This window comes from Anabas testudineus, chromosome 24, assembly GCF_900324465.2.
Source record: "Anabas testudineus chromosome 24, fAnaTes1.2, whole genome shotgun sequence".
Taxonomy (NCBI): domain Eukaryota; kingdom Metazoa; phylum Chordata; class Actinopteri; order Anabantiformes; family Anabantidae; genus Anabas; species Anabas testudineus.
This window is the reverse complement of record NC_046632.1, coordinates 15328426-15341602: the sequence shown is the minus strand read 5'-3', so window position 1 is coordinate 15341602 and position 13177 is coordinate 15328426. Positions and strand designations below refer to the sequence as shown.

Sequence of the window (13177 nt, the reverse complement as noted above, 5' to 3'; positions counted from 1 at the left end):
CTATCGCTAAAATAATTCTTAGATTCCTGCTCAGTCTTTTAAGTTGCAGACCGCACACAATAAATTAAATAACAGATGACAGACAAAAACATAAGCATCTCTTTATTTTCATATGCCATTCCAGAAGTGTCCATTACTTACATCACCCAAAATAAAATGTGCTTTTTTAATTTCATGTATTTATTTATTTTTTTCAAGAAAACAGACATTCATTTGCTTTATATTTGTTGGAGTTTATTTTGGCAAAGCAGTGACTATCCCATTTATTATCAGTCACCAGAAGAGCCTGCACAAATTGTTAATGGAAAACCAGCGGCAGAAAGCAACACATCACCAAGTGGAAAAGCACAGCCCTGCATGTGCACGTGTGTCTGTGTTATTAGCGCTCCGCTTTCTTTGGAGTATGCTCACTAAGATCCAATGCGCTGCTTATTCTATGTGTAGAATGATCTAAAGAGTGCTGCACATCAAACAGGATGTGTGGGTTACATGAGCCACTGTGCTGCCTGTGTGTGCGTTAGTACTGCAGGGAAAGAAAGCTGTATGTTAGCAGGGGAGTCTACAGTTAGATGATGCACACACACAGTAGCTAGGTGAATTATATAAAAATCTCAGCATTTCCCCATCGATGCCCGTGTTCCTCCTACATTCAGCTTTGATGCTGCTGAAATGTAATACTGTAGAAGTGGCTGATTGCAATTCAGAAGATGAAACCAGAGAAAAAAAAATCCCTAAAACCCAGTTGTTTAAAAAAAACAACAACAACAACAAAAAAAAACATAACCAAAAAAAATATGCAGGCCTGAAAAGAAAACAAAAAGCCCTCTCCAAATTACTGTGCCGAGCTTCAAGCAGTCTTTTCCGCAGCCGTTCTGGGCTGTGATCATTGAGATATTCTATCGTTAAACTTGAACAAAAACAGCATGTTGAGTATGCTTTGAACAAAATGTCAAGGGTTGATAGACCCCATCCGAGTTCCCTCCAGGTTCGAACTTAAAGGTGGATTATGTTGCCAGTCTTCCTCTTCAAAGTTCATCCCTACGAAGAGCAGAAATCAAACGTTAAAAATAAGAAGAGGACGAGCGTCAGCCAAGAAACACAACTGTCCTCCTGTCATGCAAACACGATGAAACAGAATCATGTGAAATGTTAAATCCAAACAGTTAATGTGTTTGTCTGCATCTCACAGAGTAGAAGATTGGCTTTTAGTGTTTAGTATGAGCATCCAAATTGACGTAGCAGTCATACATACGTCTTCACACTGCTGCCATTTCAGTTAATTGTTTTGTTTTTAGGTTCCAAACAGACTGGGATGTTTTTTTTTTTTTTTATTTAACCAATTCAGGATTATGGTGTTAAAAAAAAAGATGTAGGAAACGTGCAGCTGGTTGGTATGGTATGGAAGAAGCAATAAATGCCAACAAGCAGCAAAATGCAGCCCCTTGTGATCCATTGCCTGCTCCATCCCACACCATTTCACCTTTGCCACTGTGAGAAGGAGAGAGGGAGAGGAGGGAGAGAAGGAAGTCACTTCCACCTGGACCACTGCTTGTCTCTGTCTGTTAAAGGCACATAAATCACCCCCATCAAGGGTTTCATTTTGGTGCTGCCGTCCTCCATCTTGTCGTACTGCTCCAGCATCTGGTTTCCTCCCGCGGGGCCGACGGGCAAAATCAGCCGCCCACCAGGCTTCAGCTGGTCCAGAAGCTGGGTGAGAAACGAGGGACACGGGACCAAACCGTCAGGGTGGCTTTAAAGACATTCCAGCATTGCTATTTCAAGCCTGAACAACTGCTGTGTTGTTCAAATTCAGAACTGCTTTAAATTTTAGGATATTTTAAAAGGTAGCATTCATTCCTTGTTTAGAGTGAAGTGGAACAACGGGACCATAATCATCACATTTAAAAGGATTCAGAGAGACTCACAGCTTGGGGGACGGTGGGAGCTGCTGCGCCAACATGGATGGCATCATAAGGCGCCTCCTCCGTGTGGCCCATTCGCCCGTCTCCCACTGAAACACAGGCAGAATATCACTTACAGGCTGCCAGCAACGGCACATGGATGGGTTTCCTCATCAAGCTGTCAGTTACACATTCAAAAGTGGCAGTGATATTGCAGTGCTTCTCTCAGCCTTGAATTCTTTGACTCTACTTAATTCTTAATTATTAAAGCTAAAAACTGTCTCAAAAAAAGACAAATAAGTGGGTAATACTAAGAAAATCTCAACATCTTTTATTCATAGCACATCAAATTATTCCTCAAAGTACATTTCTTAGTCTAGCATCTGCTAAATACACAGCAGCTCTTCTTCTGATGTTACATTTTGACATTAAATAAGTTGTGTATTGTATTAAGGAGTACACATAACAAGCTGTAGTGTCAGCCTAAACCTTTTCAGGAGTCATTTGTGGGGTCTTTTTGTGATTTTCTTACATAATTGTTTGTGTAATTACTGCAAGAGCAAAATATATTATAAATGAGAAACAGCATATGTAGAAATATCCAGAAAATGTTGTTTTTAGATGAAATGATTAATAAAGCAAAAATATTTTTTTCTTTATTTAGCATTAACACAAGGAGGAAATCCCTGAGTTGCGATTCCACGTCATATTACAGTTGTAAAAACTAAATATAGAGTGTTTTATTCATAACTCAGTTGTTGTCAGTGCGACCAGGCTGCTGCAGAGCAGGTGAAAGTAGGTACACGCTAGTGAATTATTTAGTGCTGCACAGCTCTGTCTACTGAGCTACTGTAGGTTTAGCCTCTTCTCTGAGAGTCTGACATGTGCTACATCATCCCTTGTTTTTAAAGGCAATGAGCTGCAGTCGTCCCTAAAAACATTTGACAACAGAACGAAAGCGTGCACCACATGTCTGTAATCTTTCATCATTGACAGCCTACCTATTAGCTTGACTCGGCCTGATGTAATCAAACTGGGGTCATCTTTCTTCACATTGTTTATAGAATCGTCTACCAGCTCTTTGATGTGATCAATTCCTATAACTTTCCCTTTAGGACCTACCTGTAAAGCGTGGAGGGAGAGAATGAGGTGCTCAGTTTATACACAACATTAGAATTTCCCAACATTGATTTCCTGTTGATTAGTTGGCTAATTAAATAATCGGTGTAATAAATCAGAAAGCCACCAAAGAGAAATTGTATATGATTACCCGTCATGTATGAGGCTCACCATTCGTGCGAAGCAAACGGACAGGATTCCACTGCCGGAGCCGACATCCAGAGCTTTGGCTCCCTCATACAGCTGGTCATGTAGAAGCTCCAGGGCATAGGCATGCTGGGCGGAGGGGGCATTGACAAGGAAGCCGCATTACAACCCATCAGTCAGCATTCATAATGCATCTAACACTGACTGTGACTAGGTGCAGCTCATCCATGTGGTAAAGCTAAGTGACAAACATCCCTACTTGTCTGTTACTGTGCGCTTTCAGTTAGATGACATTGGTTAGAGTCTAATATTAGAATTCAATTAATATCTAATCTCTAATTAATATTAGAGCCAGGAATCAATACACAGAATGACTTTAATTATCATTATAGACCACAAAAAAATAAGATGTCGTAAAGATAAATTTGCACATTTCTAACTGCTTCTCTTGACTTAATTGAAAGGAAGCAAGCTGTGAGTGCAGAAATGTCTTTAAAGTCATACCATGTGTGGGGCGCTGATCGTTGCTTGATAGCCTTTTAGTTAAAAGAGAGGCACAGATTTGGTTAGAAGTCAGACTATATTTGGATTTCAGACTGAATCACTGCACAAGTACACACAAGTACACATACCTATTGACTGCGGCGAGTCCATGTAGGGATTACATCTGGAGAAATGGGCTCGGTCTGTGGCTAGCATAACTTCGTAGACCTTGTCGGACTTAATAATTCCATTTTCTGGGGACAGAGCAAATTCAGGGATATTGTAACTGTATTTGTACATTTGCGTACCTACACTCTTATAGTTCTCAGTTTATTAGACTATTGCAAGCGGTTTTCTAAATAAATAAGTAGCACTGCCTAATTGTTTAAATAATTTTTTACCAATGTGATACTGTACCTTGAATTGTAATTTTGTACAATATAAAATTGTACATATCCTGGTAAATAAGTGAAAGGACTAGATCCCTATACTACTGGTACAGTACACACAAATTAAGCATACTGTATGTGCCTAACTGTAGGAAGTAATTCATCTAAAATAAAGAGACAAATGCAAAATATATTGAAAAACATGTAAATAGTTGCATATTGAATATGCAAACCATATTATTCCCAGTAGGGAGCCACAAGCATACAAGAAACCACAGAATGAAATATGGGCTGCAGCACACAAACACATAAAATATGTTTTACAGAAAGCCACACATCCTGTATCTGTGGATGTATTAGATGACTGCGGTCGATTCGCTAAACGGGGACTGCCATGTGGCAACGTTTCATTTTTATAGGCTCCAGGTCTCAGTGGTGGAGAAGAGGTTGTGTGGCTCAGGTCTGTCTGTGCTATTACAAGCCTGTTTGTCCTGGAAGAGGATCCTCTCACTGCTCTTCTTTCTGCAGTTTCTCAATTTTTGTCCTGCATTCCTAATCTGAGCTGAGGCTCTATTGACAGAGGGTGTCATGAACTGTACAGATTTTAAAGCCTCTCGAGACAAATTTGTCATTTGGGATTTTGGGCTATAAAAATAAAACTATTTGATATGCATTTTTTATATTCACATTGCAACAGAAAGGAAAAAAAAGTAAAAGTAATAATGTTAATATTTTAAAAAAATCCCTCCTAACAGATTCCTGTAGCGGCAGGTGCCAAAAGCAGGAGAAGCCAGCAACAGCCGGTGCTGCTCTCATTACTGACTCCCCTCACCCTCAGAGCTATGTGCCACTTTGAGATACATTACAAATAAAATATACAAGATGCCAAATTGAAACCTACTAGTGAAATTAAAATAACCAGTCGTGGCAGTTTTCCTTCCATCATTCTCTGGATTTAAAATTGTCTTTGCCTTTATGTATTCTGTATGCCTTAGGAAAAGCTAATCAACTTTATGCTGTTTCTAGCCTATGAACACAATTTGTGAGTTATGTGGAGACATGTTTTATTTTCCTCCAGCACATAGGTTGAGGATGAACTTTAAAAATGCACGTTTGGTGTTTATAAAAACTGTAACTGGATGTACTCTTACAGCGTGTAGTGACCAGTCCTGAGCTCTGGTCAAAAGGACAGAGTCGCTGACAAAGTAGTGATTTAGCATAGTGGGGCCTGCTTCCATCCAATTTACACATTCCCAATGTTATATTCTTGTTTTTAAATGGGTCAGTCTCCAGTAAGGTGTTCATTAAGATGTTTGACTTTTATAACATACATCTTAATTTACATGTTCTACTGTATCTGCAACATTTCTTCATTAGTGAAATGATGAAGGGATGCCGCTGGATTTAACTAAAGACCATACAATGAAATTATGCTTCTTGCATATTTCTGGCTTTCAAAGTTCAATTTCATTATGTCGACAACCAGTCAACAATTTGTCCTTGCTCAATAGACAAGACCACGCATATTCATATCTGTTATAGAGGAAGTCAAACAAACAATATGCAGATTATGTTTTTGTTTAAAAGCAAGCAAACCAAAACAGTCACGTTTGTTCTCGCACTATACAGCTTTTAAAAAAAGGCTTGCAGCTGAACTGTCTGTTTCAATACTCTGCTGAACTGCACAGAATATAAATAGCCTTGGTAGAAGCTTTATATTTAAAGTGGACTTGCATACTGAATACTAAAGATGTCATCACGCTGCATAACATTTTGCTATGGGCAAGTAACATTGCATATCTGATCAGTGCTTGTATGTTGTTACAGAGGCTGTTACACGTATTTTATCATACAATGCAGTGCACTATCACTGCAGAATTAACCATGTGGCATCGATAATAGTGGGTTTAGCCCCACGTAACAGCCGTTTAGCAGGGTGTCACACTGAGTCACTGCTCCTTTTTGCAACTACCAGCACCTATGACACAGCAAGCTGTCGTTTAGAGCCATGCACTACCAAGGGCACTGCAGAAACTAGCCTCACATGTCCAGCTGTCACTGTCATTCAGGTAAAAGTGAAGTGAATGGTACAGCGATAGCCATCAATGAATGTGGGCAGGGCACTTAGCAGCGCGGCTAACGCTAGCTACAACCTCCCAAATGACGCACATATAGCTAGCAGGCTACGCTAAGTTAACACAAAACTGTAGGTAATTGGTGTCTTTATTGTTGATTTAGTCTTTGCAAAAGGGAGGCATGCATCTGCTTCGCGGCGTAAACGTGGTCAGGGAAAGGGGTGGAGAGAGGTAACGCTAGGTCAACAACAACATAGCTTAGCAACCGCCTAGCTAGCTAGCTAGCTACCAACGGCTCCTGTGCGTTAACCACAGCCAGCGAACTAAACCGTCTTCAGGCGAGCTCTCGGTGACAGCGCCGGGGCTGCCGCTTTACACACAACGTTTGGACTTACTGCGGAGGTTGTTGACGAGCTCTGCGTGGCTGGCTCCTCCAGATTTCCAGGCCATTATTAAACAGACCTTGCGGAGTAAGTAGACAGCAGCTGTCAGTGCCGCGCCTGCGCCAACGGTTTTCCCGACGAAGCTGACAACCTCCAGAGGAGACGGCGGAGCGGCGGACGCGTCAGCAGACATCCACACAGGTTTTACTGCAGGGCGGCCTTTAAAACGCACCCCCTGATGCGGAACTGCGCCATTTCACACATTAGAGGAGTCTGTTTGGATGTGTGCCCCAGCCAGGGTTAAAGGCAGAGGAAAAAGCAACATTCCTCACTCAGCGCAGTCAGATTTGCCGCAGGAGCGCACACGGTGGCCGCTAGGGGGAGCGCGCCTCATGTTGGTAACAGATTTGTATAAACCCACTCAGGAGACGGGTTCTGGTCCAAAACCCATTGAAACCGGATCAGAGGTCTATGGAGAAGGTTTGATTGAGGGGCCAAAGTGCGGCACCAGCTCAGAGAAGAAGAAAAATGGTTCAAAAGGTTCAAAAATAGTAATATTAATTATATTAAACACCCACTTTACATGTTCTCAAATGAAATATCAACCTTTTGTAACTTGTGCAATAATATGACAACAACTACAGCGGCATGTTGCAGCTAAACAACAGACATTATTACTTCACTTCCCTTTATTGTTACTAAACTACTGCAATTAGTTGAATGGAGTTTGACGAACACCACCACCGACCTGCACAGCTTACTATCTTTTCCCCTCAGCTGTAAGTTTTCAGACACCAGTGAGAACATTTGCACTTATTTATCCAACTGTATTGTCATAGTAGTAAATTGCCAGGTTGAGAAGGTAACATGTCAGATTAAAATAAAGCCACTGCCCTCATGATGTACATGTAAGAACTAAAATCAACTGAATAATAAACTGTTTCATATTGTTTTTAAACATAATGTAATTCAGCTTTATTTGTATAGCGCCAAATCACAACAGAAGCCATCTCAATGCACTTACAGTGTAAGATTTAATACCTTACAAACCTATATATACCTATATAACCTATATAAAATGTCCATTTACCTCCTTAAGTATCAGTAATTTCTTTTCTTATTGAAAATCTCTGGTCTTTACATATTTAAATATTATTCATTTTTAAGTTTTCAGGTGTATTTTTGAAAACTCTAGATTTTATCCCTCATTTCTTCCATTAAAATATAATTTAACAAGACAAAGGATGACAAGCATAAACTGTAAATGTTTAGTATTCCTCCTTAATATTGTGCATGTCTAGTCTGCAGCTGGTATTTATTTGAAGTTATTGCTGGCAAAGAAGAATCAACCAGGGTTCAATTACTTTTTCCACCAGCTCTTTGAAAGTTTAATGAGTTAATGATATGAAAGATTTATTCATAAGATTAGTGTTTGGCAATTTGACTTACATCCTAGAAGTTTGCATACATTTTCTTGCCAGTGTATTTGCAGACAAGGATCAATAAGGCAAAAAATTTAAAGGCGGACTGAAAGAGAGGACCTAAGGTGATATTAAAACAGTTTGTTAACAAAAGCAGAACAAAGAGTTGACTAATGCTGTTGTGTTTCACAATCTGCTGCTGTTATGGAGCCTACATGTACCATATGTGTAGTCATGTATGTATGTACAGTTTTGTACTGCATCACTGGAATTATATTGCACACTTGAAATTACTGCAGTATTTATGAGTAACCCTAAGATTAAATGTTGTGTATGCCAATAAAGAATTTAAAAGTTAAGTAGACAATATTCCCCGGTGAATGTTTAAAACCAGCTGGTGGCGCTGACAACACGTTTCGCCAAACACCAGCGGCTGATGAGATTTTGTAGTTTGACCTTTCAGGGCTACCGTAGTTACGTACGGCGTAACAGGCGCGTACATTTCGGTTTTGCTCATGAATGCTAAGCTAACACCAGATTTAATTTTTAATTTAAGTGTGGATAGGCCTATTTTGTTTCAATGGAGAGTATAAATGCGAAATACGTGTCCCAGAAAATCAGCAAAACGAGATGGAGACCTGTATCGTATTCGTCTTTGCAGCAACCAGATATATTTGCGACTGGCTCGTGGGACAACGAGGTTGGCAAGTTGACACTTAGTGTTAACTAATATTTAATGAGAAATGAACTTCACACCAAACATCATAGGAAAAACTCACAATTCTATGTTATGTTGCTAATTGTCGGAAATACATGTTTGTAACTGTTAAAACACATAAAGAAATTGCAAGGTGTCCTTTCGGCATGCATATAGTGTGTATATATATAAATGTTATATATATATTAATATCTGTTACAGGACAACAAGATTTCTTTCTGGTCCATTGGAAGTCATGGAGTTCCAGGGGTGGAAGATGGATTTGAAGGTGACCCGCAGCTATTGTGTGAACACAAACATGATGGAGATGTTCTGGACCTTCAGGTAATGTGGATCACCAGTACCTAATTTTGGCTCCCTAAAGTATAATGGATACAAAGCTAAATACTGTCATTGAAGATTTCTGCTGTTTATTGTCATCTGAAAAAGCATTAGATGTGGTTTTGAGAAAATAAACAAAGCATCTTTATGATAAGGTAAAAAACATTAACAGGGATTTAACAAGGATAGCAAGATGTAACATAAAACATGTTTAACCAAATGTTTATTTTTTTATTACAAATGAATGAACCTAAAGTACCAGGGCTCACTTTCAATTCTGTTCTCTTACATTTTACAGTTTCTGGACCAAGACAGAATTGTCACAGCATCTTCAACAGGAGCGGTTACCATCTTCCGCCACCACCAAAACAGTCAGGTCTGACTTACACTCGCACATAGTTCGTACATGTAGACTGTAGCCATTCCCAACAGAACCTGGACAGTAATAAAATGTGCTTCCACTTGTCATGACACACTTGTTTTTCCAGACTGAAAGTTGATTTCCATCAAGCAAAACAAACTGATCTTATGTATTGCATTTTGAAGCTTTTAACAGAGTTATAATTCACGTTATGTTGTATCTTACTCAAACTCTTAGTCAAACATGTTCCACACAACATAAATCTAGTAATGATGTTAAACTCTTGACCTCAACCCATATTTAACAGTGGTCAACTCACCTGAACCAGACCTCATCCTGCATTTCAGAAGTTGTCATAAGCATTTTTACACCTACTGACATGGGCAAATAATAGTAGTATTATAGTTGGACTTGCAATAATATATTTTTGAATTTCTAAAGCTCTACACAGTATTACACAATACTACACTCTGCACTCTGGCTGAAGTAATTGTATATAGCTGCAATATACTTCTTGTTCAGTGTCATTCTTTAAACTTAGCTGTCACCCTGTAATTTTTCAGTGACGATTGGATTCACATTAGTATGTAGTGATACTTGGTTGTTCTACTTGGGAACTGAAGAATTTTGTTTTATAAAATGTGCCAATTCTCACTGAGTCAGTGTGTCACTGTGAGCCGCCTGGTTTCACCTTTCTCTGCCTCTCAATGATCCATGCATAAAAACATGACTGATATAGTGCAGTTCTAAGATGATAATTTTAGACACGACATCCTTTATGACACACTTGTTGTACTGTAAATCGACTTATTTCCTTTGTCTTCTTTCTTTTTCTCGACTGCAGACAGTATCAGTTTCTCAGCACTGGGAAAGAGCACATCGTTACCCTTGTGACAACGCCCCCTGTACTGGTGTTGTGTGCAGCAGCCCTGAGATCGTCACAGTGGGTGAAGATGGCAGGATCATCGTCTTCAGAGCCGACCAGGAGGGAGTGATCAGAGTCATAGGTAAGATTAAGATTAATGCCAGAGAGTTCTTAGCATAAACTAGCATTTATAAGTCATGTAGAATGATTAAAATTGTTAATGTGACTAACGTTTTTTATTCGATTCTTTAATCACTGCTAGAAAATGCAGACAGCAGCACAATTCATGCTGTAACTTACCTGAGGACAACAGAGATTTTGACAGTGAATTCTATTGGACAACTTAAGCTGTGGGATTTCAGACAGCAGAGCAACTCACCATCCCAGATTCTCTCACTGTAAAGTATACTCAGTTCTCTTTTCTGATTGCATTTAATGAGTTTGATTCTAAGAAATTCTAGTAAGTGGATTTCTTCTCAGGTCGGGGGACAGGGTTCCTCTGCACTGTGTGGACAGACATCCTAACCAGCAACACATTGTGGCCACAGGAGGCCAGGACGGTATGCTGTGTGTCTGGGATGTGAGACAAGGCAACACTCCCTTCTCACTCATGGAGGCACACACGGCTGAAAGTAAGATTTAATGATAATGATGATGATTAAATTGACCAGATCTTAACTTACAAGTTTATTTTGAAAAGGTTTTACTGTATATTGATGGTTAAGATTTACCTTGTTTCACTAACTTTTGTTATATACGATTTTTGCTCAGTGTGGGAAGTCCATTTCCATCCAACCAACCCAGACCATCTCTTCACATGCTCAGAGGACGGATCGCTGCTGCACTGGGAGACTTCATCACATTCAGACTTGCCCTCCTTCCTGCAAGGCAAGTTAGATTATTCTGTCTGCTTTTTAGTTTGGCCAATGGCAAACTAGGTGTTGCCAAGGTTAATTTATAATGTACCCCTCTGTAGCAGTAATATAAATATTACACAATAAAGTGAAAATGATGCCGGTGTGAATTACGATTATAAAGTGGACTCATCCATTCACAGGAGTTTAAATGAAGTGCAGACAAATGGGGTAACGGGCAAAAACAGACTGTAATGAGTTAGCTTGAAGCTTAAAGTCTTAAACACTAGCTTAAATACTAGCTTAAATACTAATGACATATTTGGATGCTTACTAAGCATTTTAAGTAAAAGTAGTAGTAAGTGTCTTTTTTTTATTTGCAACATGCACAGTTTATTGTGATTAAACAGGTGAACGTTATTTTGAAATTAATGTGAGTGTAAAGGTTATCTGAAAGTTGAGTCATGGCAACTGGAATTCCTTCTTGTTAGGTAGTTTCACTACTCATCAAGTAGCTTCTTCAGGTCTGAGGATAGTTGTATCCTCCAGGTTGGTTTAACTTCACACCTGGCCTGAATAGACTCATTAGGTGAAATGATGAAAGAGGAGGTTGTGAAGGTCCGACCTCTGCCAACCCTCCTACCCCCTGAAGTGGATCATTAGGTGTGTCCAACCTGTGGGTGTGTATTGGGCCTGATCTTTCTGGTGATGGATGAAAAGGCAGCATGATAAACAGAAGGCAGATTATGTCTAAGGCCTCCACCTCTGTTGAGCGAGGAGGTATTTATTTGCACATACAAAGCTCCCCTGGTGGTTTGAGAGAGGTGTGAGGGAAGCTTTTGTCCAGTTGCCATGATTCAACTTCCAGATAACTTCACCTGGATGACTGAGAATCTTCGCTGGTTAAAGTTCACATTTTCTGAAGAGCAAGTTACTTGTACTAATTGGTTTGTACTTTCCATTTTAGTCAACAGCAGAGGTGGTAGAAGTACACAAGGTCAATGCTCAAGTAAAAGTAATTGCCTAAAAAATATTACTACACTAAAATTCTTTACTCAAGTTGTAGCACTAAGTGCATACTCAGATTTGTTTCTCAAACTTGGTGTGGACCAAAAACAGTTAATTGCCACCCTTGGTTACAGTAACGGTGACCTCTGGCCTCCCAAAACTTTATCAATCACCTAATTTTATCAGCACGCAGCTGCATGAAGTGTCGACAGTTACACAAAGTGCCTTTTTCTGTCTTTTTCGTAGAGTATTTTTATATTTTATGCAAGAGTCATACGGATACAGCTGTGCCTCAGCTAACCTAATACAGATGCCCAAGAGCTGATAGGTTAGAGAAGAAAGATGGAGGTTTTCCAGTTCAGTCTCCGAACTAGCTAGCTGTCACATCATTATGCTTTTATTACTGTATTTCCAGGTGGCAGAAACAGCAGCATGATATCTCGCAGTGCAGTGGCACCGGCCGGAGGGAACCAGTCGCTCATCAGCGCCTGGCTCAGCGGAGACTCAAGCAAAGGCCGCCTGGAAACGACTCACATGCTGCCCAGCCAGACGTTGTCCGTAAACAGTTTGGATGTACTGGGACAGTGTCTTGTTTGTGGGACTGATGGAGAGGCTGTTTTTGTCAACAGACAGGTGCCAGTTTAGAGGAGCTGGAGAAGATGTGGGTGATGGTCTGTTTGATTTCTGGTCATTTTAATGACTGCTTTGGTCATACAAGTTGCCAACCATACTGTTTGATTGAAAGGGCAGTTTGGATTTACTGTGTATTATTTTTCTGTGTATAATGTTTCTTACAGATTTTGGAGCCAAAGTGTTTCATTGTCAAGACTCCATATTTGTGTTTATTCCAAGCAGAGTATCAACAACTGTACTGTTTGTATGGACATAGTTTAAAACAATTTGAAGTAAATAAAATAAAATAAAAACCTCAAGGTTTGTCTTTCTTTACACACGACAACAGATCCAACACAGGCATCACCACTACTCCATTGTAGTGTAGCAGCTGTATTATTCTGTTTCTAGATGTAATGTAATGAAATACACCCCACAGATATGGATTGTTGTTGATAAATATACAGTCTTAAAATACTAATAACATATAAATAAATACTGCAGCTCATCCATCATCGTA

General features: G+C 39.7%; 2 protein-coding genes across 2 annotated transcripts; one reads left to right on the top strand and one right to left on the bottom strand.

The window, feature by feature from the left end:
• Positions 1–85: 85 nt before the first annotated feature.
• On the bottom strand, positions 86–6848 carry pcmt (protein-L-isoaspartate (D-aspartate) O-methyltransferase). Its single transcript, XM_026341958.1, has 8 exons — positions 6510–6848; positions 3800–3904; positions 3672–3703; positions 3192–3296; positions 2903–3023; positions 1926–2011; positions 1538–1707; positions 86–1038 (listed from the first exon to the last, which is right to left on the bottom strand). The coding sequence occupies exons 1-8, from the start codon at positions 6688–6690 to the stop codon at positions 1026–1028; spliced, it is 813 nt and encodes a 270-aa protein (XP_026197743.1). The 5' UTR covers positions 6691–6848; the 3' UTR covers positions 86–1025.
• Positions 6849–8379: 1531 nt separating this feature from the next.
• On the top strand, positions 8380–12977 carry nup43 (nucleoporin 43). Its single transcript, XM_026340683.2, has 8 exons — positions 8380–8618; positions 8838–8960; positions 9256–9333; positions 10163–10325; positions 10446–10581; positions 10664–10815; positions 10955–11071; positions 12461–12977. Exons 1-8 carry the CDS (start codon positions 8499–8501, stop codon positions 12688–12690), a joined length of 1119 nt encoding a protein of 372 aa, XP_026196468.1. The 5' UTR covers positions 8380–8498; the 3' UTR covers positions 12691–12977.
• The last annotated feature ends 200 nt before the right edge of the window (positions 12978–13177 follow it).